The sequence below is a fragment of the Somniosus microcephalus genome, chromosome 16 (genome assembly GCF_052327205.1).
Source record: "Somniosus microcephalus isolate GS21.2 chromosome 16, FLI_Smic_1.0, whole genome shotgun sequence".
Lineage (NCBI taxonomy): Eukaryota > Metazoa > Chordata > Chondrichthyes > Squaliformes > Somniosidae > Somniosus > Somniosus microcephalus.
In genome coordinates, this window is record NC_141002.1 from 49,649,657 (window position 1) to 49,674,762 (window position 25,106).

Genomic DNA, 25,106 nt, shown 5'->3' on the forward strand with positions numbered 1-25,106 from the left:
GGTGTAGATTTTTTCCCGATCGGAGGCATCCGCACGCAGGATGCCTCCTGTCAGAAATTACGGGCCCATAGGACTACTCACTTTTTTCCTTGCATGTCTAATTTGGAGTGCCATCATATTGAGGTTGTTGTCAACTGCTTTCTGACTTCGGCAGTAACCACCATTCCATGGCCATTACATAATAATAAGTCTAGTGTTACTCCCCCGTCCTGTAGCTTCCATGACCATTTGAGTCATGTAACAAGTCATAATCATATCTCAAAATAGTAATTCACTTTTCTTAATTTTATTTCATCTGCCATTTTTTCCTCAGTAACTGAAATTTCTAATGTTTAAAAAACAGTTTTAAAGAAAATAAAAAATAAAAAAAATGACACATTTCACAATGGCTGATTAAATTTAAGCCTGGCTCCAAACTCTGGAGCTTCCACTGGATATTTTCACTTCACAACAGTTGGACAAAGCTTCCAACCAAACTTAAAAAGTCATTTGGGATCTTTGGTTTTATTACTAGAGACATAAAGCAAGAAGTTATGCTAAACATTTATAAAACACTAGTTAAACCTCAGCTGGAGTATTTTGTTCAATTCTAGGCACCACACTTTAGGAAGGATGTCAAGGCCTTAGAGAGGGTGCAGAAGAGATTTACTAGAATGGTAACAGGGATGAGTTACATGGAGAGACTGGAGAAGCTGGGGCTGTTCCCCTTGGAGCAGAGAAGATTAAGAGGAAATTTGATAGAGGTGTTCAAAATCATGAACGGTTTTAATAGAGTAAATAAGGAGAAACTTCCAGGGGCAGAAGGGTCGGTAACCAGAGATTGGCAAATGAACCAGCGGCGATATGAGGAAACATATTAATTAAATATATTCAAGAAGGAGTTCGATATATTTCTTAAGGCTAAAGGGATCAAGGGATATGGGGAGAAGGCAGGGACAGGGTACTGAGTTTGGATGATCAGCCATGATCTCACTGAATGGCGGAGCAGGCTCGAGGGGCCAAATGGCTTACTCCTGCTCCTATCTTCTATGTTTCTATGTTTCTATATTTTTACGCAATGAGTTATTATGATCTGGAATGCACTGCCTGAAGGAGTGGTGGAAGCAGATTCAATAGTAACTTTCAAAGACAATTGGATAAATATTTGAATGGAAAAAATTTATAGGGCTATGGGGAAAGAGCAGGGGAGTGGGGCTAGTTTGATAGCTCTACCAAAGAGCCAGCACAGGCACGATGGGCCGAATGGCCTCCTTCTATGCTGTGTCATTCTATTATTCTATGAACTACCACTCTCCTGTTCTTACAGTCCTCCTGCCTCTCACCCCCTAGGTAGACCTTGGGTGTATGGTGCCAGTGTTTCCCAGGACTATCCTCCAACAGTCATTGGCCCCGATATTAACTCAGAGGCACGTTGGAGTGTGGGTGGTCCAATATTACGTGGGAAACCTGGAAGTAAGTTCAGCATGTCTGTTGGTGACATTTTAACGCAGCCAGCTCATTATCATTTTACTTCCAGGTTTGGCGTCAATTGCATGGCAGAGGGCATGATGAGGACCCACATGACGCGATCTTAATTCCAGCATTTAAAGGGCCAATCCACAGATGGAATTTGGAGTTGGAAGCTAGACAAGACAAGGTGTGACAATTGATTCAGGATGCTTCAAGGTGTGCTGCACTTCAATGATGCTGCCCTTGATGTACTGCTGGGAGCTGGAAGGAGCCGGAGAGAGATACTCTTCCCCAGTAATGCGGGGAAGAAACCTGCTGCTGCCACAAAGAAGGCTTGGCTGAAGTTGACCCAAGAGGTCAGCAGAAGGATAATTGTGCCACGCTCCTGGATTCAGTGTAGGAAGTGCTTTAATGATTTAACCAGGTCAGGAAAGGTGAGTACAGTTGCACATTCACCTACATTCTGCTGTGCGCATCACCCCAGCCCCTCACTCTGCCTTGTCAAGCCTACTCCATCACATCACTCCTCACACCCACTTACCTTGCAAGCGCGCCCATCCTTCTCTTTTCATGCTTTTCCTCACATCCCCATCTATCCATCCACCACTGGGACTCACCTTCATCCTTATGCAATTTCATGCCTCTCCCTGATAGTCACCCTCACCAAATGTACTGCATCCATCAGGTGAACACATGCCATTACACTCACTCCTAGGTCTGTTCTTTCCCCTATTGCAGGAGGAGAAAGCACAGAACATTAGGAAGAGGGAGAGAACTGGAGGTGGTCGTCCACAGATTTCCCAGCTAACAACTGCAGAGGAGGAAGCGCAAGAGATCAATGATGTTTCACTGTCCCTGGCCATCGGAGATGGGGGCCTCCCAGCTACCTGGTGACACAATTAAATATCAGCAACCCACATGTCATACCATAATCAGTCATGGTGACTTGATTTCAACAGCGAGTGAAATATGATCATCTTCATAATGATAACTTGCAACATTCTTACCTTGCCAGTACTAATTCATATCTCTTCTCTCCGCCAGGGCCTCCACACATGCAACAGGAGTCCATGGACCTCAGATGACGAATCCTCAGAGGAGCTGATTCCTTCTGAGGGTGGACCGTCACTCATGCATACCATACACCAGCTCAGATACTCGCACTTCAGTGGGACCAATTAGATAGATAGTTGGGTTTTCACCTGGTGACTCACTTCACAAGTAAGCAAGAACAGATGGGTGGTGACAGGGACTGCTGTGGAGATTCTGCGTCGGAGAGCACAGCCCTTTCCAAGCTCTGCTCAGCTGGATATAGTTGCTATACCCCAGGGGCAGTTAATGAAAAGGAGAATCATTGAGCAGCAGCAGAGAATGTGCAACGTACCTACAGGCCTACCAAGCACACTGACCACGACTGCAGAGAGAATGGAGCAGTCTGCCACAAGCATGAGTTGGGATGATGTCACAGGGCATTGCGACGATGTCTTCTTGCATGGATAGATGGGCAACCCCATGGAAATCAAATGCGGCAATCAAATGAGTCCATGTACGTGCACACTCTGGATGCCAACATGTCTGCTGCCTTAAATAGGATGGCAGATACCTTAGCCTTGGCCTTACAGCACTGCACTGATCTGCACCAAAGTGCTCTCCAGCTGAGTGGTAGCAGTGAAGTGCGTCTGGGCCATGAGAGGGGTGATGGCGAAAGAGGACATGGAAGTGGGGACTCCATTCAAAGCACTTCCGCTTCTCACCCGTTGATCCCCCCTCAGTCAGTACCCGACATGCTGCCTCGTGTCCCGATGGCCAAGTCTGGCCCTGCACAGGTGCAGGTGGAGCAGTTTTTGGCAGGGCCCTCATGGGCTCCAAGACCTAGAGGTCATCGGCCAAGAGCATCTCAGCAGTCAGGGCAAGGACCTGAGCAGCCTGCCTCTACCTCTGCTGAAGCCACAGGGGTTGCACCATGTAGGATTGGTAGGAAAAGGAAAAGTAAAGCTTTGTAGTTGCAGAAGAGTATGCACATGGGTGTATGAGAAAATGTTATGTTATCTTTAGCAGAATCACATAAATTTTATTAGTTTGCACCACTTTCCCATCTTGCCCATTCTTGGTTGCTGGGTGGCTTTAACTTGTTTGATGATGAATGGGAAGACATGAATTGACAAGGATCAATGGGGAGATGCGCAAGGGGTGGTTGGTTGTTTGCAGGACTGCTTTGTGTCACTGGCATGGGGGGGTGGGGGCGGGAAGAGTGGCCATTGCATGTTGTTCTGAAATCAGCCCACTGGTGCAACCTCAGTGAACCTTGCATTAATAAGGGCATCCCGGGCAGCAATGTGAGCAGCTGGTGCCCCATTGCCCTCATCCCTTCCTCCTCTTCAACTTCCTCGTTTTCCTCCTTCTCCTTGGAATCATCCGCAGACGATCTGTGCTCTGCACCTTGTTCCTCCTGCAGGTCCAAACCTCGCTGCTGCGCAATGTTGTGCAGAACGCAACACACCACAACCGTTCTGGAGACCCTGGCTGATGTGTACTGAAGGATCCCTCCAGACCTATCTAGGCACCTGAAGCACATCTTCAGCATGCTGACAGCTTGTTCGATCACACATCTGGTGGTCATGTGGTATTCATTGTAGCGCTCTTGGGCTTCATTGGTTGGGTTTCTGATGGGTGTCATCAGCCAAGTTTGAAGTGGGTATCCCTTGTCTCCTAGCAGCCACCTCTTAAGAGTGCTTGCGGGTCCAAAGAGGTCGGGAAGCTTGGACTGCCGCAAGATGAAAGCACCATGGCAGCTCCCTGGGAATTTAGTGCAGACCTGCAGAAATATTTTTTTTTGATTGCACACCAGCTGCAGTTGACGTACACTGCCTTATATCTACTTAAATGATAACAGTACCCAGGGGATGTAACACTGCATTCCCCTTGGCGTATGAATTGAATTCCGTGAATTTGTACATGCACTCATCCAATCTTTCGACAGACGAAACTGAAGAACACTGGTAAGACAAGGTCGATGACAAATCAAGAAGCTGGTTTATTTTGAAGAATACAAATGACTGAACAAGTTGTTTTTAAGCTTCTTCTACAATGCTTCCCATTACAACAGTAAAAACAAAAACATGCTATGCTATCCCAAACAGTGGATGTTCTATTTCCTGTTGGGTTAGCTTCTAGCAGGGAAAACCAACCTGCTATATCTTACTTCCCAGCTTAAGCCAAGACCTGCCTTTTTTTGCAGCCGTTGTTAGATCTGACTGACCCTAAATATGGAGTTTTCTCTCCTTTTTGCTAATTCAGACCCCAGGAAGCAGAATCTCACCAGACCTGCCTGGAAAGTACCCCTGCTGAGTTCAAATGAATTGAGTCATCTCAACCAGAATGAACAATCATTGAAATATCCAAACTAACTTTCATTTCCTGAAGAACATTGGTTCTTAATCTGCATTTGTTCAGCACAAAGTATATGTAGCATAGTTCAATCTGAGCTCCCAATAAAATACTTGCAATGAACTGCTTAAAGTTCTTGTTTTGTTTATGTGGAGCACGGTAATCAAGGTGCTGTAGACATTTTCAAGCTATCCTCCATGACCATCATTATCATTTTGTTTTCTTTGAGGTGCTCTAAACAGTGGACAGGAAATTCTGACGTATGCACTTCCTGTAGTGAAAGTGACTGCTGGGTTATTAAATGGGGAAAATTACTGCATCACACTGTAATACAACTGTACATACCTTGCAGAAGACAGTGAGTGTGTCCCATTGCTTTGAACATGCAGTATCCTTGTTCACAGTGGACTTCATCTCCTCAGCAAGTGGTGATCGAGTCATAGACCCTATGTCCCTTGGATCCCCATGTAATTTTGTGATGTTGCTCTCAAGTAACCGTCTTTGAACAATGTTGTGAGGTTGCTGTGTGGACAAACAGAAAGTAAAACAAAACAGCATGTGCATAAAAGAAGCCTGTTGCTGAACTCTCTCCATCATTGCAGTGCCAAACTGCCTCAAACTCAAGATCATTGATAGTTTCACTTATAAGGGACACGAGGAGAGGTTTAGATAGAGGACACATATTTTGGTTCCTTTCTTCACATCCATAACATAAAATATCATAAGATATCAATTGCCCACATGAAACTTTGAATATTGTCCACAAACCACAAGCCATCTGGAGCATGAGTTCATACTGTGACTTATTTGAGTATTTGATAAACACCTCAGTTAAAAAGTAGACAGAAAAATATCATATAAAGGCATTAAGCATCTGTCTGCTATTATCGTCAACAGTAATTTCTAGCCTTGGGTTTAAGATTTATTTTAAATTTAAATTTCTGGTACTGTTAGTAATTCCTCACTTTCTCACTCTGCCATGGCACAAAAACTGTGTGCTAAAGGACAAAGTTATAGAGCATGCAGCAGATGACAGTTATTATGGAAGCCAAGGTGTGGGAGGGGAATGGGGTGCGGTGGGTGGGGGGGGGGGGGTGGTGGGGAGGGGGTTGCACTGCAAAGCTGCTCCCAATTGGCCCAGCTATGTACAACACAGCTTCAAGATCCCAGTGAGCTTTGCTGTACCTGGGCTCTGCTTCTGCCTGTGGTTAGCACATTAAGTGCCATGAGCTATAACTGCACAGAATAGCTTTAGTCCCCTGGAGCCATCCTTTCACCCTTCATTTCTCTTCAGATAAGGATGGCTCAGAGGTTTGGCTTTGCCTTAGAACTTCATGAGAGCTTCCTGGAACTTGCATGATTCTGTGCTGGTGTTCAGACTGAGAGAACAAAATACCCTTGGGTCATATATAGCACAGCATTGTGCAGAGGGGCCCAAATGACAAAATGGGTTCAATTGATGACCCTCTGGACTTTCAAAAAGCCAGCAATACTATAGAGTTGTATTTTCTTTTCATTTTGCTTCTGTTAGTCAGTGGCAAAAATGATGAAGTTGCTGACCATGCTAACATCTTTGATACATCTGTGGAAAGCAAACAGGTTAACAGTGCAGATGTCCTCGGTGCTACCTTGAAGGAACCTGACACAATAAAATTGAAGGTCTTGCTTCCTTTGCCACTGACGGTGCCATACATGTGTAACATGTTATCTGAAGGTCTGCACAATTTTGTCACTGCCTCCTTTTTTCAATTTTAGCCTCCTTAAACACAGTCAATACCAGATAACTGGGTCTGCTATAGCAAGGAACTTGATGTCCTGTGCACCACCTCTCATGCTTTTGCTGGTCCTCCTCTGCCAATGCCAGTGCTAGTCAACCACTGAATGTAGGATGGAAAAAACCTAGAATTACCCTCAAATTGTAACTTCTCTGTTCCATTTGGGCAAGATGAATGCATCAAACAAGCAATGCGTTCGTATGGCAATAAGTCTCTAAGTGCCTAATCCGCCAGTTTAATAGAGCTTTTGCACAAATTGAGCACATTAGTCCTCAACCTAAAAATTCTTCACACAATAATTTAGAAATGGATGTAGGAAAGCACTATACTTAGCAAGCACTCTATCCCACTCCCGATATTAGGGACCATTATTTCACATTTACCGCTGGCATTACACTTAATGGTGACAGCAATCTTGAGGTTTTAGAATAATGTAGCAGATGAAAAGCTTTACTCTGTGTCCAACTTGTCCTGTACCTGATATGGGAGTACTTCATGGGACAGTGTAGAGGAGGTTTACCCTCATCAGATTAACACCCGTTCGCCCCAAATAGACTAGGAAGATAATTGGTCCACTGAATAACCAATTTGGCTTAAGAGTGAACTGTAATACTGTATGGGATATGAAGCTGGAGCACACTGGACAAAAAGCTTCTGCAGAAAAGTTTAAAAATCATCCCAGTTTCATTCCTCCTCTCTGGAAAGCTCTGACTCTTTGTTGGGATATGGTTCCACAGGCACAGGCAGCTTACAGGTACCTCACTCAAGTGGCCATTCTTAGATGTTAAGCCATGATACAAGGACCTCATAGTCTATATGGCATAGTGCTACACCTGTAGGGTCCTTTATCTAATTGGGTATTGAGAAAACAATGATTAAAGATGTCTAATCACAATGCCGTTCAATTAGGAGATTTGTTCAATATGCTGCCTAGAAATACATTATTGCACAAGATATCCAAAAAAGCAGAAGAAATATTTTGTAAAATGAAATCATCTCAAGATTACATTTTCTTTATTTAATGTAATCATGCATGACGCTTGCTGATTGAGTCAGATGGTAATCAATTTATAATATGATAAAGTCAATTTGCATTAATATTAGCCATAAAAACAAATTTTCAGGGAGGGCACCAAGGGCCTGGATTCTTTCTGCCGGCATTGTGTGCCATAATTGTTTCACAAATTTGGATGATTGTTTTCTTCAGAATCTAACATCCAGTTATTCATAATCATGCAGCTCTGAGGCTAATTACTGGCTGAATCCATCTCGTTTTAATCTGGTATCAGTGGGAGCTATTTTCATTAAACGTTTATGATTTCTTACACACTAAACAGGGAGGGTTGCTATCAGGACCCATCATTTAAAAAATCCATTGTAATGAACATCAGTGTCATTTTGTTTTATGTCTGTCTTTCTGTTGATTTTGGAGGGGTTTTTTTAAGACACCATTCTTCCCAGTCAGTTCCTCTGATAATGCTGATTCAACCTGTTGTTGAATGTTGAAGCTGGGATTGTTCTCCTTAGAACAGGGAAGGTTAAAGGGAGAGTTAATAGAGGTGTTCAAAATTTTGAGGGGTTTTGATAGAGTAGATAGGGAGAAACCATTTCCATTGGAGGAGGGTCGGTAACCAGAGGACACAAATTTAATGGCAAAAATTTGGCAAAACATCCAGGGAGGAGATGAGGAGAATTTTTTTTTATATAGCAAGTTGTTATGATCTGGAATGTACTCTCTGAAAGGGTGGTGGACACAGATTCTACAGTAACTTTCAAAAAGGAAATTGGATATATACTTGAAAAGGAGAAATTTGCAGGGCTGTGGGGAAAGAACAGTGGAGTGGAACTAATTGGCTAGCTTTTTCAAAGAGCCGGCACAGGCACAATGGGCCGATGGCCTCCTTTTGTGCTGTATGATTCTACGATTCGAACAACTTCCATTGTCAAACTCATAACTCCTTTGAACATTTTCCCCAATGATGATAATTTGCTTCCTCATGTTGGCCACAGTAAGAAAACGGAGAGTGTCCAGTGTGTTACCTTGGCCTGCTCTGGTCAGGTCACTGAGCTTCTTGATCCACTGGTCTACAATCCTGGGGTGAGAGGAAGGGGAAAATAGAGTATGAGAGTAAGCTTTCAGGGAACATAAAAACTGACTGTAAAAGCTTTTATAGATATGTGAAGAGAAAAAGATTGGTGAAGTCAAGCGTAGGTCCCTTGCAGTCAGAATCAGGTGAATTTATAATGGGGAACAAAGAAATGGCAGACCAATTAAATACATACTTTGGTTCTGTCTTCACAAAGGAGGACACAAATAACCTCCCAGAGATGTCGGGGAACATAGGATCTAACAAGAGGGAGCAACTGAAAGAAATCAGTATTTGTAGGGAAATGGTGTTGGGGAAATTGACGGGATTGAAGGCCGCTAAATCCCCAGAGCCTGATAATCTACATCCTAGGGTACTTAAGGAAGTGGCCCTAGAAATAGTAGATGGATTGCTGGTCATCTTCCAAAATTCAATAGACTCTGGAACAGTACCCATGGATTGGAGGGTAGCTAATGTTACCCCACTATTCAAAAAAGGTGGTAGAGAGAAAACAGGGAATTATAGACCGGTAAGCCTGACATCGGTAGTGGGGAAAATGCTAGAGTCCATTATAAAAGATGTAATAGTAGAGCACTTGGAAAATAGTGACAGGATCGGACAAAGTCAACATGGATTTACAAAAGGTAAATCGTGCTTGACTACTGGAATTTTTTGAGGATGTAACTGGTAAAATAGATAAGGGAGAACCAGTGGATGTTGTGTATTTGGACTTTCAGAAGGCTTTCGATAAGGTCCCGCATAAGAGATTAGCGTGTAAAGTTAAGGCACATGGGATTGGGGGCAAGGTATTGACTTGGATAAAGAACTGGTTGGCAGACAGAAAGCAAAGAGTTGGAATAAATGGGTCTTTTTCCGAGTGGTAGGCAGTGATTAGTGGGGTACCGCAGGGATCGGTCCTTGGACCCCAGCTATTCACAATATATATTAATGATCTAGACGAGGGAACTAGATGTAATATCTCCAAGTTTGCAGATGACACAAAGCTGGGTGGGCGTGTGTGCTGTGAGGAGGATGCCGAGAAACTCCAGTATGATTTGGACAGGTTGGGTGATTGGGCAGAAGCATGGCAGATGCAATATAACGTGGATAAATGCGAGGTTATCCACTTTGGTGTCAAAAACAGGAAGGCAGATTATTATCTGAATGGCAATAGATTGGGAGAAGGGGAATTGCAACGAGACCTGGGCGTCCTTGTGCACCAGTCGCTGAAGGTAATCAGGCAGGTGCAGCAGGCGGTTAAGAAGGCAAATGGTATGTTGGCCTTCGTAGCGAGAGGATTCGAGTACAGGAACAAGGATGTCTTGCTGCAGTTGTACAGGGCCTTGGTGAGACCACACCTTGAGTATTGCGTACAGTTTTGGTCGCCTTATCTGAGGAAGGATGTTCTTGTCATGGAGGGAGTGCAGCGAAGATTCACCAGGCTGATACCTGGGATGGCAGGAATGACGTATGAGGAGAGATTGGGTCGATTGGGCTTATACTCGCTGGAGTTTAGAAGAATGAGAGGGGATCTCATTGAAACTTATAAAATTCTGACAGGACTGTTCCCGATGGCCGGGGTGTCCAGAACCAGGGGTCACAGTCTAAAGATAAGGGGTAAGCCATTTAGGACAGAGATGAGGAGGAATTTCTTCACCCAGAGAGTGGTGAACCTGTGAAATTCTCTGCCACAGAAGGCAGTAGAGGCCAATTCATTAAATATATTCAAGACAGAGTTAGATATATTTCTTAAGGCTAAAGAGATCAAGGGATAGGGTGAGAAAGCAGGGACAGGGTACTGAATTTGGATGATCAGCCATGATCTCATTGAATGGCGGAGCAGGATCGAGGGGCTGAATGGCCTACTCCTGCTCCTATGTTCTATGTATCTAGGAGAGAGCTGGCATTCAGCACCAGTGCCACCTACTTCCACATAGCACAAGAGATATTTTGGAGACCCTGCAGTCAGTCGCTCCTCTGCTCTAATTCATCAAGGAGGGTTTGCAGGTCTAACTCATTAAAATTGTGAGCTCTTCTTTTATGCCTCTGTGCCACGCCCTTGTCCCTTCTTTGGTTGCCTCTGCCAGATGCACCTGTGGCAGACAATCTTGTAAAGTTGCTGAAAAACAATGCAATCTGCTGCTGCAGTCTTCAGCTAGAATATTAAATTGCAGGTGCCAAAAGCACCCGCACCAAGCTGGTGGGGTCCTCGTTAAATATGACATCATCGAGGCCTGATCTGCTATTTTTAAAAGAGGCCTGAGTGGGAGAGCAGTGATGGCTTCCTCGCCAGGTCATGCCTGCTGGGAGCTGGGTTGAGGGCCAGAAGTGGTCCAAAAAAGTTTTAATTTTTTTTTAGTTTCCTTGTGGGCCAGGAGGAACAGGAGTACTCCTCCGGATCCCACAAGGAGACCTTGTGGGGACCCTTTCCCCTAGCTTCCCCCACCCCCGATTGCAATCGCCTCCGGAGCCCTCCTCACCACCTACCTGACTGCCAGGGCCGTTCCCACGGGTCCCTGGCAGCGGCCTCCTGCCTTGCTCCCACCCACTGGCAAGGCAGGGATTTTTGCTGGGTTCAGGTGGAAGTCGGAAGCTGGATATTAAAATGAGGCCCAGGAGAAAAAACCTCTCCAGGCCTCAATGTGCTAAGGAGCATAGGAACAGGAGTAGGTCATTGAGCCCCTCGAGTCTGTTCTGCCATTCAATGAGATCATGGTTCATCTGTGACCTAACTCCATATACCCGCCTTTGCCCCATATCCCTTAATACCTTAGGTTAGCAAAAATCTATCAATCTCAGCTTTAAAATTAACAATTGATTTAGCATCAATTGCCATTTGCGAAACAGAGTTCCAAACTTCTACCACCCTTTATGTGTAGAAGTGTTTCCTAACTTCACTCCTGAAAGGTCTGGCTCTAATTTTTAGACAATGCCCCCTCGTTCTAGACTCTCCAACCAGCGGAAATAGTTTCTCTCTATCTACCCTATCAGTTCCTCATAATATCTTGAAAACTTCAATCAAATCACCCCTTAATCTTCTAAATTCCAGGGAATACAACCTGACGTAATAAAACTCACAACGCACTTGGTTTGAGTATAAAGCAAGGCTTTAATCAACATGGAGGTCTAGTTGTACTTCACTAGTTCCTGTCTTACAAAATGTCCCTGGGCAAGCTGGGCCCATGCCCGAGTATTTATACTCCTTGGACGGTGCCACCAGCTGGCCGTCCAGCGTTATTTCATGAGTAGTTCTTTGTGATGATGAGATTTATAACATTCTTCCTGCTTAAAAGATTTGGAAGTCCGACGACTTCCTCTTAACGGATTAGGCGGACCACGAATAGCCGCAGTCTTTTAGATCTTTGTTTATGGCTAGAAGGCACGTCTCCCCAGACTGTGTCTTGGTCCCTGGGCCGCTTGATCCGTACCGGTGGATCGACAGGGTCCGTGTTGCCCTGATCGACCCGAGGGAGGCTAGGGAGATCGTGACTCCGGGTGCGGGTCCCCACAGGTGCAGAGCTGGCTTCGTCCTGTTTGATAGCCGGGGATTGACCGGCGTCCTGGCCTCGGGTGGCCATCCCACGGGGAGCACTCGGCTCCCTGAGTGGATCCGGTGGGGCAGCCGGCAGATTTCTCGATGTCCCAGGTAGGGCGTCATCTTCGAGGGAGTGCAGAGTGTCGGCATCATCACCGTGGGTCCCTCTATCAGTTGGGTCCGTGGAACCGGCTGGACAGGGAACCAAGTACCGGAGCGAAACGGTGGACTCCCGGCCATCAGGGTACCGCACGTGCGCGTACGTGGGATTGACATCCGTGAGTTCTACCTCGTCGACGAGGGGATTGTTTTTAGAAGATCGGACGAATCTTCGGAGCAGCAGGGAGCCGGGAGCTGCCAACCATGATGGTAGGGACGTCCCATGAGTGGAGCGACGCTGGAAGCTGAAGAATCACTCGTGAGGTGTGACATTGGTGGACATAGAAAGAAGAGACCTGATGGAATGCAGCACGTCAGGGAGCACAGTTTCCCACTGCTGGTCTGGTAGGTTGCGTGACCTTAGTGCAAGACGAACAGCGTTCCAAATGATAGCTTTGTATCTCTCAACCTGTCCGTTACCGATGGGATGGTACGGTGTCGTTTTACTTGTGGCAATTCCCCGATGGGAAAGATAACTTTTGAGTTCGCTTGACATGAAGGAGGGACCCCGATCAGAGTGGATGAAATTGGCCGTACCGCAAAGGGAAAAGACTTGATCAAGGCATTTGATCACGGTGGAAGTAAGCATATTGGGACAGGGGAAAGCAAAGGGAAAGCGTGAATATTCGTCCACCATAGTAAGTAAGTAGGTGTTTCGCGTTGAGGAAGGCAATGGCCCTTTAAAGTCAATGCTGAGTCGCTGCATAGGCTGCATAGCGTGTATGAGCGAGCCATCCGATGGACGGAAGAATTGCGGTTTTAATTCCGCACAAATTCTACAGGAGGAGCATGTTCTTTTCACATCTTCCGTAGAAAATGGGAGATTTTTAGATTGCACAAACATACGGGTAACACCAGGATGGCATAAGTCAGTATGAAGATCCGCAAGAGTCGAAGTTGACATAGAACAGCAGAATGCCCGCGTGAGGGTATCCGGGCCACATTCTCTTTGCCGGGTCGATAGTGTATGGTGTATCCAAAGGCGGCCAATTCCATCCTCCAGAGTTGTATTTTGTTATTCTTGATCTTAGTGCGTTTCCGGTTATCCAGCATAAAGGCCACGGAGCGCTGATCAGTTATAAGTGTGAAATGGTGACAAGCGAGAAAATGACTCCATTTACGTACAGCTTCGATGATGGCCGTAGCCTCCTTCTCGACAGGAGGATAATGGAGCTCGCTACCCTGCAAAGTTCTGGACAGAAATGCAACGGGTCGACCACCTTGATTCAAGGTAGCAGAGATCACCACATCCGATGCATCGCACTCGACCACGAAAGGAAGATTTTCATCAATGGAACAAAGCGAGGCTTTTTCCAGTTGTCGCTTGAGGAGGTTGAAAGCTGAAATAGCCGTTGCCTTCAATGGAAATTACTTTGCGTGAAGCAGGGGCTGGATCTTGTCGGAAAAGTGAGGTATCCATTTCGCATAATAGGCGAACATGCCGAGTGCCCGACGAAGAGAGCCGACATTCGTAGGGGGGAGGGAGCTCCTGAAGCGGACAAAGTCGTTCTGAATCCGGATTGATGACACCGTTGCCCACCCAGTAGCCAAGGATGTTGACTGATGGTACTGATTTCACAGATTTGGACTCATTTAAGGTTAAGTTGCGACAACGGAGAACGTCAAAAAATTTCTGGAGATTGGCATCATGCTCCTGGTCATGACCAGCAATGATGATATTATCCAGATATGGAAAAGTGTCCGTTAAGTTCTCCTGTTTGACTAGGCTATCCATTGCCCATTGAAAGACGGCCACCCCATTGGTGACCCCAAATGGAAGGCGACGAAACTGGTAAAGCCAACCATTGGCCTCAAAGGCCGTATACTTTTTGTCAGAATCCTTTAACGGTACTTGATGATATGCGCTCTTTAAATCAAAAGTTGAAAATACCTTGTAGTTGGCAAGGTTATTGACCATGTCATTGATGCGTGGTAGTGGGTAGGCATCCAGGTCGGTATACTGGTTAATAGTTTGCGAGTAATCGATGCAAAGACGTTTCTTGTGTTGCTTCAGAGGATTTTTAACAACGACGACTTGAGCCCACCAGGAAGATGAACATGGCTCAATGATACCGTCAGCTAGAAGGCGAGAGATTTCTGCCTCGATAAAGGATCGATCATCTTGGCTGAAGCGTCGTGATTTAGTGACTATGGGCTTACATCGGGGAAAAGATTGGCAAACAAGGAGGGCTCGTCGAGTGAAGCCGCCGAAAGCGCACAAAATGGTACTTTGGAAATAGTAAGCTCCGGCTTTGACCCTCCAAACTTGAAAGTGAGTCTTTTGTGTTGTTTCTGGAAATCCTGTCCCAGGAGCAGATCACTGCATAGGTTTTTGAGCACCCTGAGCCGGGTGGAGAAATAAGTGCGGCCATTGAGAATAAGCTCAACAAGACTAAAGCTGGAAGAATTGGTGGTCAGTGTCGTCAGAGCCATTGCAATTTCCCTGTCCGAGGGGTAAATATGCAGTTTTAACTTACTGACAGCCTGCTCACTAATGAAGCTGTCAGAGCTGCATGAGTCGATTAGTGCACTCAAAATGTGTCCATTTACCGAAACCTTCGTGGCTGCATGGGACAGACTTTGGGGAAAAACAGCTGTGATGGGAGGAGGGGCAGTTTTACCCTTGACAGCTGTAACCTTAGTAGTGGTTCTTGGGGGAGGAGCAGTTTCATAGATAGCAGCTGTAACCTTAGTTTTGCAGCTACTATCTATAAAACTGCTCCTCCCCCAAGAGCCACTACTAACAGGAGCTCTCGACCGATTTACCTTAGAAAAGTGGCCTTTCTTACTAACAGCAGCTCTTGATTGGCATACCTTAGAAAAGTGACCTTTCTTGCTGCAATGATTGCAGGTTGCGTTACGAGCAGGACAAAATTTCCTATAATGGAACGTACCTCCACAGAAGAAACACTTCCTTCCAGATTGCCAAGATGCCGCTAGGGCAGGGTCATCATCAGTGAAGGTTTCTAGGTTGGAGTTGTCATTCGTGAGGGCTTCCGCCCGAGGCCTATCGAAGGAGTCACTAAAAGTGATAGCAGCAGCCCGTGCACGTGGTGAAAGATAGGTGTCTGCATTCCTCTTTGCTAAGTCCAGAGAACATGCCTGGTCATAGGCAGCCTGTAACTTGAGGGTTTTATTCTCCAACAGACGCTGACGTATGAAGGGAGACGAAATCCCATTAATAAAGGAATCACGAATTAACTCCTCCTGGTACTGCTCAGCTGTAACAGCTTTAAGATTACAATCCTTGCTGAGCCTGCGAAGTTTCTGAAGGAATTCCTCAAGTGATTCCCCGGGTTGTTGTTGAGTTGTGGCCAGTAGATGCCAAGCAAAAATTTTGTTTGGGGACTTGACATATAGCTGCTGTAGTATTTGGATAGCGGCATCATAGTCTATACAGTCTTCGATATAATCAAACACATGAGGGGATACATAATTAGCAAGCATTCATAACTTATTAGGAACATTCTCACCACACTCCTCAAGGAAGTTGCTAAAGGTACGATACCAGTGTTTCCATACCTTAGCAGCTGTAAGTGAATTCGGGTCCAGGTTGAGACAGGCAGGTCTGAGTAGTTTCTCCACGATGGATCGATTACTTGTCTGAGTTCCCTTCTACGGTTCGAGTCGTAGCTGGCTGTTCCCGAAATCACCCAAAGCGTGGAGTCGATATCAAGTTGATTAAATTGACGTAATAAAACTCACTATGCACTTGGTTTGAGTATAAAGCAAGGCTTTAATCAACTTGTTTCAAAACATGGAGGTCTAGTTGTACTTCACTAGTTCCTGTCTTACAAAATGTCCCTGGGCAAGCTGGACCCACACCCGAGTATTTATACTCCTTGGACGGCATCACCAGCTGGCCGTCCAGTGTTATTTCATGAGTAGTTCTTCGTGATGATGAGATTTATAACACAGCCCAAGTGTGTGTAAGCTTGTGTGAGATTGTTGCTCGCCTAAGCTCCTCACATGGACCAATCCTGCCCAGCGATTGCTTCTGTTTTGCATGAGATTTGCATCAATGAATCCTCCAATGGCTATGCAAATTATCTGATCCATGAAACTCTAGTGCAAACATCTCTACAGACCATTGACAGTCAAACCCATCTCACAATGGTGCAAATGTGGCGCAACTCTCCGGTGAAAATTCAGGGCCAATGTTTTTTAAGCAGGATCTGATGGCGACATTATCTATCTGTCTATTTATCAATCAATCAATCAATCTATCCACAATTGCTACTTTGGACACCAACAAATTCTCAGTTTATTATAACTCTAAAAAGAAAAATGTAACATATAAATGTAATTTTCTTGCTGTCTTTACTGTGCAGAGCTATCTTCTTGTGTCCGAATCGTCTATACTGATCACAAATTACTGAAATGTATTCACTAGAGAATGTTCACAAGGATAACTGCTAATTAGAAGGCTGGTTCCCTTGCATTAGAAGGGAAAGATATGATGGGCCTGTCTCTCTCTTTCTCTCTCTCTCTGATTTACTGAATCTGACTTTCTCTCCTGTCTGTGCCCGGCTATCTGTCTGCCTCACCTATATGTGTCCTTTTCTGACTATCACTCCCCCCACCCTTTCCCTCTAAGTTGTTGGTGGTATCTGGCTGTCTGTCTGTTTCTGTCTCTCTCTTTTTTCTTCCTTTTCTCACTTTTCTTCAGATTTTTGCCTACATATTCTTATTTTCAGAGTTTCTCTTATCATTTCTACTTTCTACAGTCAGCCTTTCTCCCACTAAATTGCCCTCCTGCCCGCCTCACATTTTCTCTGATCTATCAGCCTCCAGTTTCTATTTTCTAGTACTTGCTTGGAGCTTTTTTTCTGATATCACACGTTGACTGCAGCTGTCACACAGAGGAAAGTACAGTACCATCTGAACGTGCTGCGCTCCGGGTATTGTTCATGTGGAGTGAAAGTTCTCTGTTCTTAATGGCCTGAGCTAGCATGTGAGCTGACTTCAAACTCAGGCTCAGGAAGCTCAAGGATCTTAGTAGCAAAATACAGCATAAATTATCACGAAATCAAACCAAGAAGTTTGTGCCACAAGCTGTACTAAAGCTCCATATAGAGAGGCAGTTTAGAATGGTAGTCATAGAGAATAACAACCACCCAGGTGAGATATAATGTATATATGTATAATATATATATGTATAAATAAATAAAGGAGTTGCGGGGGATAACAGCCACCGAAGAGGGAGTTACATGGAGGATAATACACAGATTGCAATATTGAAGATCAAGTGGCTTATCAATTGTCATTTATACTTACTGCCAGATTTTATTTTGCTGAATATTGCAGGAAAATTGCAATCTCTGTATGTATAGAGAGACCAACAGTTATATCAGGGAGACTAACGAATACTCAGGAGACAGTCAGTTAAAGACTAACAAGGACTGATTTTCTTGGCCTTTCTTCCCCAGAACACTCAGTTCCCCCGGATGTAAAGATCAGAAAAAGAAGGGCCAGATTGTCGCATTTTTATCTCTTTAATGCTGCCATGGAATTTCCAGTACTTTCAGAAGAATTGGAGCTTTGGCCTCCTCCAGGACCTCTGTGTGCAGGAATCCTGGGAGCAGGCTGATGATGTCATGGTAGGCCAAGAATCGATTCAGGACCTATTTTCTGACAATCTTCATCAGCAGCCAGAAGGTCCCAATCACCCAGGCCTGCAGAGGCCTGCATCTGCCATTTGCTTTTCTGGTCCTAACACAGCCCCCACCCCTTCCCCAATCATTTAAATAGCTTCTAACAGGAAATCCCAGCCATCCTGAGCTGGACATGAGCAGAGCGCTTTTGGAATTATTAGAGATGTGCTATTTGATTATTTGGAAAGAGCAGCAGTTATTGGGGATTCTCAACATGGATTTTGGAAACAGAGGTCCTGTCTCAACAACTTGATCAAAGGCCACAAAGTTTGTCATTGATGGTAGCCTAGTAGGTATTATGAATATGGATTTCCAAAAAGCCTTTGATAAAGTGCCGCACAATTCTGTAAAGCACATAGAGAACTGAGGGTCTGGAAGTCAAATTTTAAGCTGGATTGTGAATTGGTTATATTTGTGTAGCCAGAAAGTGATTATTAATCCTTCATGCTAAATTTAGGGCATTAGGAAGCAAGCTTAAGGGAAGGACCTCAAGTGCAGTATTTTCTGAAATACTATCTGTGCCACATGCTTGTGAAGAGAGACAAAGGGTAATTAGACAGACCAACGTGTGGCTAGGACTTTGGTGTAGGGAATCAGGGTTTCAGTTCCTCAAGCAATGGGACACCTTTCAGAATAGGGAGAACCTATACAGGCTGGATGGACTCCATTTAAACAAAAGAGGGTAGTGGTGTTGGCAAGCAGGATAGAAAGAATGGTGGGCAGTGTTTAAACTAGATCTAGGGGTGGTTGCAGTAGGTGTAAGAGAGCACCCATACTAATTGGAGCAAACCTTAAGATGTACCAGTGAAAAGTAAGTCTAATTCCAATAGTATGGGAGATAAACAAAGTAAAAATGTTAATAAAGTAAATGGGAAAGGTAAAAAGCAATGGAGCTGTGCTTGCTTTAATGCAAGAAGTTGTCAGGGTTGCTGTCACGGGGCCGTGCAGACACGGGGCCGTGCTGTCAGGGCGAGGCTGGTTCTGGACCCAAGTGCAGACAGACGAGGCGAGAAGCAGATATGCAGTCTTAAATAACAGTACTTTATTAGAATCACACAGGTAAACAGTTACGAAATATAGGAGCTCAAGACAAACTACCACATAGGCAAACGGCTAGTCAAGATAGGAACTCAAGACAAGCTACCATGAGGCAACCGGCTTGTCAAGACTGAGCTCAAGACAAGCTACCACAGGGCAACCGGCTTGTCAAGATAGGAACTCAAGACAAGCTACCATGAGGCAACCAGCTTGTCAAAACTGAGCTCAAGACAAGCTACCACAGGGCAACTGGCTTGTCCAAACTGAGCACCTTGTCAAGACTAAGCAACTTGTCAGCACCTTGTCAAGACCGAGAACAAAGGGAAGAACCACAGAACTTAAATACAAGCAAAAACATAACACAGATAAACAGTTATAGACATAGGAGCACAAGACAAGCAACCACTAAGGCAAACGACTTATCAAGACTTAGCCCAAGACAAGCTACCCCTAGGCAACCGGCTTGTCAAGGTAAGCTACCGCAGGGCAACCGGCTTGTCAAGACTGAGCTCAAGACAAGCTACCACTGGCAACTGGCTTGTCAAAACTGAGCACCTTGTCAAGACTGACTCCCTTGTCAGGACTGAGCCCAGAGGGAAGAAACCACAAAACTTAAATACAAGCAAAAACAGGTGAAACCAATAAACAGGATAAAAGGCAGTTAAATAATAAACAGGAGAAACAAGTAACAATTAACAAAGGGAAACCCACCAGTGAAGGTGCCATCTAGGGGTTAGTGAAGCAACTGACCGGCACCCTCAGAGGAGCTCATTGTGTTGCAGCAGTGAGAGGAGAAGGCTGTGCTGTTCCTGAGCTCCTGCTGCTGTGGGGAGCACCACTACTACTAGCAGCCTACATCATTTACAGAGGTGCCTGGAGAGGACGGAGGAGAGGACAGAGGAGGAGGCCAGCATTCCAACAGGAGGGGCTTTTTTTTCATCACTGCCTCCCAAGTCGGCCTCCAGCCCAGGAGAGGGAGAGAGGAGACCAAACAGCTCCACGTGGAAGGAGGGGAGGAGCTGCAACTCGAAACATCTGCAGGTGGGTGTCTATGTGCATTCCCCCCTAAAGACTTTACATCCTAGGCGGGGGGAGGAAAGAAGACGGGCCGAAAGCCTGGCCTGGGTTGGCTGGAGCCTGCCCAGGTGAAGTTTTGTTTCCTCCATACCAAGAAGACCTGGTGTGGGCTGAGCCTGGGTTTTTTTCCAGCCTACCCAGGTGAAGACATCTTCTCCCCCTGCCCGAAGACCATCGGGAAAGACTTTTTTATTCCATCGGGGGAGTGCACCCAGCCGACGCCCACCCACCGACCAACACCTTAAGTGGGGACCCTGCCTTTGCGGCCCCCCCTCCTTCCCATCCCCCTCTTTCTCCTTGTCCTCTCTCTGCCTCTCCAAAAGGCACCTCTTTTATTTTTTCTAATTACCCATTGAGCAGAGGGAAGGAAGGGCCCCCCTCCCAATTAATACCATCAGGGGGAGAGGCGGGCCAGTTAGTTTACACTCCCTCTGCTCTGGGAAAGACACACTTACTGTGGCCATTAACATCTTGGGGCCTGTGACTTTTGGGGTGTGTGTAGCTCTTCTTTAAAAACCGCCCCATGATGGCGAGCACTTCTTCGGCGGTGACGGGGTCAGCAATGACCTATGCAGCGGCGGCGGCCAAGGCCAGGGCTGCTCCCGCTGCTGCTGCGGCCCCGTCGCCGTTCCGACTAATGACCATGAAGCTCGGGGTGAAGAGCTACACCCACCCCAACATGACTATTGAGGCGTGCGTGAAGGCTATGGCCGGGGTTGTCGGCCCTCCGGCCATAGTCGCCGCCTCAAAAATGTATGGGAAGGCTGTCTTCTTCCTGGAGTCCGAGCGGGCGGTGGCCCTGGCCATCGCCCAGGGGCTCACCGTGGGCGGGACTTTCCTGCCGGTGGACCCGCTGGAGGCCACCGTGCAGAGGGTTGTCCTGTCGAATGTCCCGCCCTATATCGCCGGTGAGCTCCTCCTCCCCCACCTTCGTCAACTTGGGGAGGTGAGGTCGGGGATTTCCCCGATCCCGCTCGGGCTCCGGGAAAGCAGCCTTCGCCATGTCTTCTCCTTCCGGTGCCAGGCCTTTGTCCAGCTGGTGCGGGAGGGGGAGACGGACGGGGCTTTCACGGTCCTCCACGGGGGGACCCCGTACCGCGTCTTTTGGACCACAGACGGCGTGCGGTGCCACGCCTGTAGGGAGGTGGGGCACGTTCGGAAAAACTGCCCCACCTCCAAAGCCGCCAGGGTGACTGGCGCGACCAAGGCTGGCGCCGCCGCCGCTCCTCCCTCCGGGTCTAGCCGCGCCCCCTCCCGAACAAAAGCTAACGGGGCGCGGTCGTCGTCGGAGGCCAACGTCATCCAGGCCTCCGGCAGGGGGGAGGAGGGAGGTCCGGTCGGAAGGAAGGCGCTGGGCAAGAACAAACACCGTAGGGTGGGTCCCCCCGCGGCGGGCGAACCCTTTGATATGGACCCCATGACGCCCGAGAGCATCGCGGCATTGTTCGTGGAGTGCGGAGCTGGGGGGGACCCCGTGCCTGAGCCCGTGGCCGTGACCGCTGAGGCGGGACCACCGGAACCTGCGGCCGGGCTTGGGTCCGGGGGACCCAAAGAACTCGCTCCTCTGGAGGGAGCAGGGGAGGCCCCTGAAGACATGGAGGCCTCCCTCTACCCCTCCGCACTCAAGCGAAGGCGCGACTCCCGGGACGAGGGGGGGGACCGGGAGGTGGAAGGTCCCTCCGGTCAGGGGGAGTCGTCGCCCGCCGCGGGCGCTGCGCCCCACCCCACCGCTATCACCATCGCGAGCGAATGGCAGGGGTCGCCTGTCCCCGGGGAGGCTGAGGCAGAAGCGTCTGCCCAGCTCATGCCTCCCGGGGACGGGGACGAGACCCTGCCCATGGGGGGGGTCGCGGAACAACCCGCGGCGGGGATTGACCCTCTAATGGTGGCATTACCCCTCGATGGGTCGGGCGGCCAGGGGACCGGGCCGGGCGAGTCATCCGATGATGAGCTTGCCCAGAGCGGCCCGGACCTTTCCCAGGTGCTGCTCGACTTCGTCGAGGTCTGCGGGAAGATCACCCCATCTGCTGGGTCGGAGGCCGGTGGCGTAGCAGAGGAGGGCCCTCTGTCTGTGTCTCCGGCGCCGGGCGACTTGGAGGAGATCGGTTGCACGTATTCTCCCGTCTCTCCGGTCTCTCCGGTCGTTCCGGCGCTTGGGGCGGACGGGGTCTCCGAACCGCCGCCGCCTTCTGGCCCGGCCCCCATAGAGGAACCCGGGGGGGAATCCTCCGCTACCGATCCTGGGGGTGGGATCCGGGCGGAGGCGGGGCCGGCTGTCGCGGCCGAGCCGCCCGATGCGCACTGCGTGGCGGACGGTTCGGCCGCCGGTGGTGACCCCCCAGAGGAGGACGGGGACTCGGTGGTGGGGGCGGAGGAAGACTTAGAATCCATCGCCGATGAGGCGATGGATGACCTCGCGCCCCTCGCCGGGACCCCCCTCATTCTTATTCCCATCAGGGAGCTCCGGGAATTTGTGGCCACGAGCCAGGGTCGCCGCAGGACCCGGCAGGCCCTCGACAGATGGTCGGGGCTGGCGCTGCTCATCGGGTCGGCCCGCGTCGCCTATAAGATCATGGGTGCGGACGCGGGCGTGAGCCCGTCCGAGCTGCGTCGGTTCCGGACCTTCTTCACCGGGCTGCTAAGGGAGTGGCGGTTGACTAGCGGCCGCCCTCCCTTCCCCCGTTAGGTTTAAGTAGGGGTTGGTTGTGCTTCTGAAATGAAGATAACCATAGCCAGCCTCAACGTCAACGGCAGCAGGGAAGCTAGCCGCAGATTTAATAACTTTTCAGTCCTTCGGGACGGGAAGTATGCGGTGTGCTTCCTGCAAGAAACCCACACCGTTCCGGGAGACGAGGCCACGTGGCTCCTGGAGTGGCAAGGAGGGGTCAACATGAGTCACCTCTCCAGTGTTTCCATTGGGGTGGCTATCTTGTTGGCCCCGCATTTTCAGCCGGAGATCTTGGGGGTCAAGGAGCTCGTGCCGGGCCGCTTGCTCCAGGTCACTGTTCGCCTGGGGGGCGTGCCGTTCCATCTGGTGAACGTGTACGCCCCCGGGGCCGGTGCGCAGCAAACGCGCTTCTTTGAAGAAGTGTCCACTCTTTTGGGCTCCATCGACGCGGGCGAGTGCGTCATCCTCGGGGGGGATTTTAATTGTACCCTCGAGGCGAGGGACCGCACGGGTACCCAGCCGTGCCCGGCAGTGATGGGGAAGTTGAGGGACCTGGTCGGGTCCCTCGACTTGGTGGACGTCTGGCGTAATCTCCATCCCGACTCCAGCGCCTTCACTTACGTGAGGTCTGGGGGAGGAGCGTCCAGGATCGACCGCCTCTACATTTCGCGGGCATACGTCTCCTGCATTCCGGCGGCTTCCATGCGGCCGGTGCCGTGCACGGACCACCACCTGGTGTGGGCGGAGCTCGTTCCGCTGCGCGCACGGGGGGGTCCGCGTATTGGCATTTTAACAACCGGCTGCTGGAGGACGCGCGGTTCCGGGATTCGTTCGGTCGGTTCTGGGCCGGTTGGAGAAGGAAGCAGGGGGGCTTCCCCTCCTTGAGGCTATGGTGGGATGTGGGCAAGGCTCACATCCGTCTCTTCTGCCAGGAGTACGCAAAGGGGTCGACCAAGAGGCGGGAGGCACGGGTCGGGCAGTTGGAGAAGGAGGTGCTCGACCTGGAGTCCCGTCTCGGTCAAGTCGTCGAGGACCCGGCCCTGCGGCTGGCGTACGAAGAGAAGAAGGGCGCGCTGAAGGACCTGCAGCTCGTCGGGTCCCGAGGCGCGTACGTGAGGTCGCGGATCCAGTTCCTGCGGGACCTGGACCGCAGCTCCCCCTTCTTCTACTCGCTGGAAAAAAGACGGGGGGTCCGTAAGCAGCTTTTGGAGCTGCTGGCCGACGACGGATCTCTGGTCTCGGATCCGGAGGGAATCCGCGCGGAGACCCGCGCCTATTACGGGGCTCTGTTCTCTCCGGATCCGTCCAGCGAGGACGCGCGCAGAGTTTTGTGGGAGGACCTGCCGAAGGTCGGCCTGGAGGGCGCCGATAAATTGGACGCCCCCCTGAGTTTGGAGGAGCTGTCCGGCGCCCTCCACCAGCTCTCTAGGGGGAAGTCCCCGGGGCTGGACGGGCTGACCGTGGAGTTCCACAGGGCGTTCTGGGGCGTCCTGGGGGGCGACTACGTGCGGGTCCTGGGGGAATGTTTGGCGACCGGGGAGATGCCCCTCTCTTGGCGCAGGGCGGTGATCGTCCTGCTGCCTAAGAGGGGTGATCTCCGCCTTCTTAAGAACTGGCGCCCGGTCTCCCTCCTCAGCACGGATTACAAAATCTTTGCCAGGGCCATGTCCGTTCGCCTTGGCGCCGTGCTGGCCCACATGATCCACCCCGACCAGTCCTACACGGTCCCGGGCCGGACCATTCATGATAACATCCATCTGGTCCGGGACCTGGTCCACCATTCCCAGAGGGCTGGTCTGTCGGTCGCCTTCCTTTCCTTGGATCAGGAGAAGGCGTTCGACAGGGTGGATCACGAGTATCTTTTCGGGACTCTGCGCGCATTCGGGTTCGGGACGCATTTTGTCGCCCGGATCCGACTTCTGTACGCTGCCGCGGAGTGTCTGATTAAAGTTAACGGGTCCTTGATGGCGCCCCTTCGCTTCGGGAGGGGGGTGCGTCAGGGATGCCCCATGTCCGGCCAGTTATATGCCATTTGCGTGGAGCCTTTCCTGCGCCTCTTGCGGAAGAGGTTGGCGGGACTGGCTCTGCAAGGGCCGGGCGTGGAGGTGGTCCTCTCGGCTTACGCCGATGACGTGCTCCTCATGGTCACGGATCCCGTTGACCTGCGGAGGATGCGGGAATGCCAGCAGATTTACTCGGACGCATCCTCCGCCAGGATCAACTGGGGGAAATGTTCTGGACTCCTGGTGGGTCAGTGGCAGGTGGACTCCCTGCCGG

General features: G+C 49.0%; 1 protein-coding gene across 1 annotated transcript in view; it reads right to left on the reverse strand.

The window, feature by feature from the left end:
* The window catches only part of nrip2 (nuclear receptor interacting protein 2), a 75,583-nt gene that overhangs the window by 45,272 nt on the left and 5,205 nt on the right, over positions 1-25,106 (reverse strand). Inside the window, exon 2 of the mRNA XM_086008991.1 lies at positions 5,182-5,358. Coding sequence (XP_085865117.1) covers positions 5,182-5,358 — 177 coding nt within the window. The remainder of the gene's footprint in view (positions 1-5,181; positions 5,359-25,106) is intronic.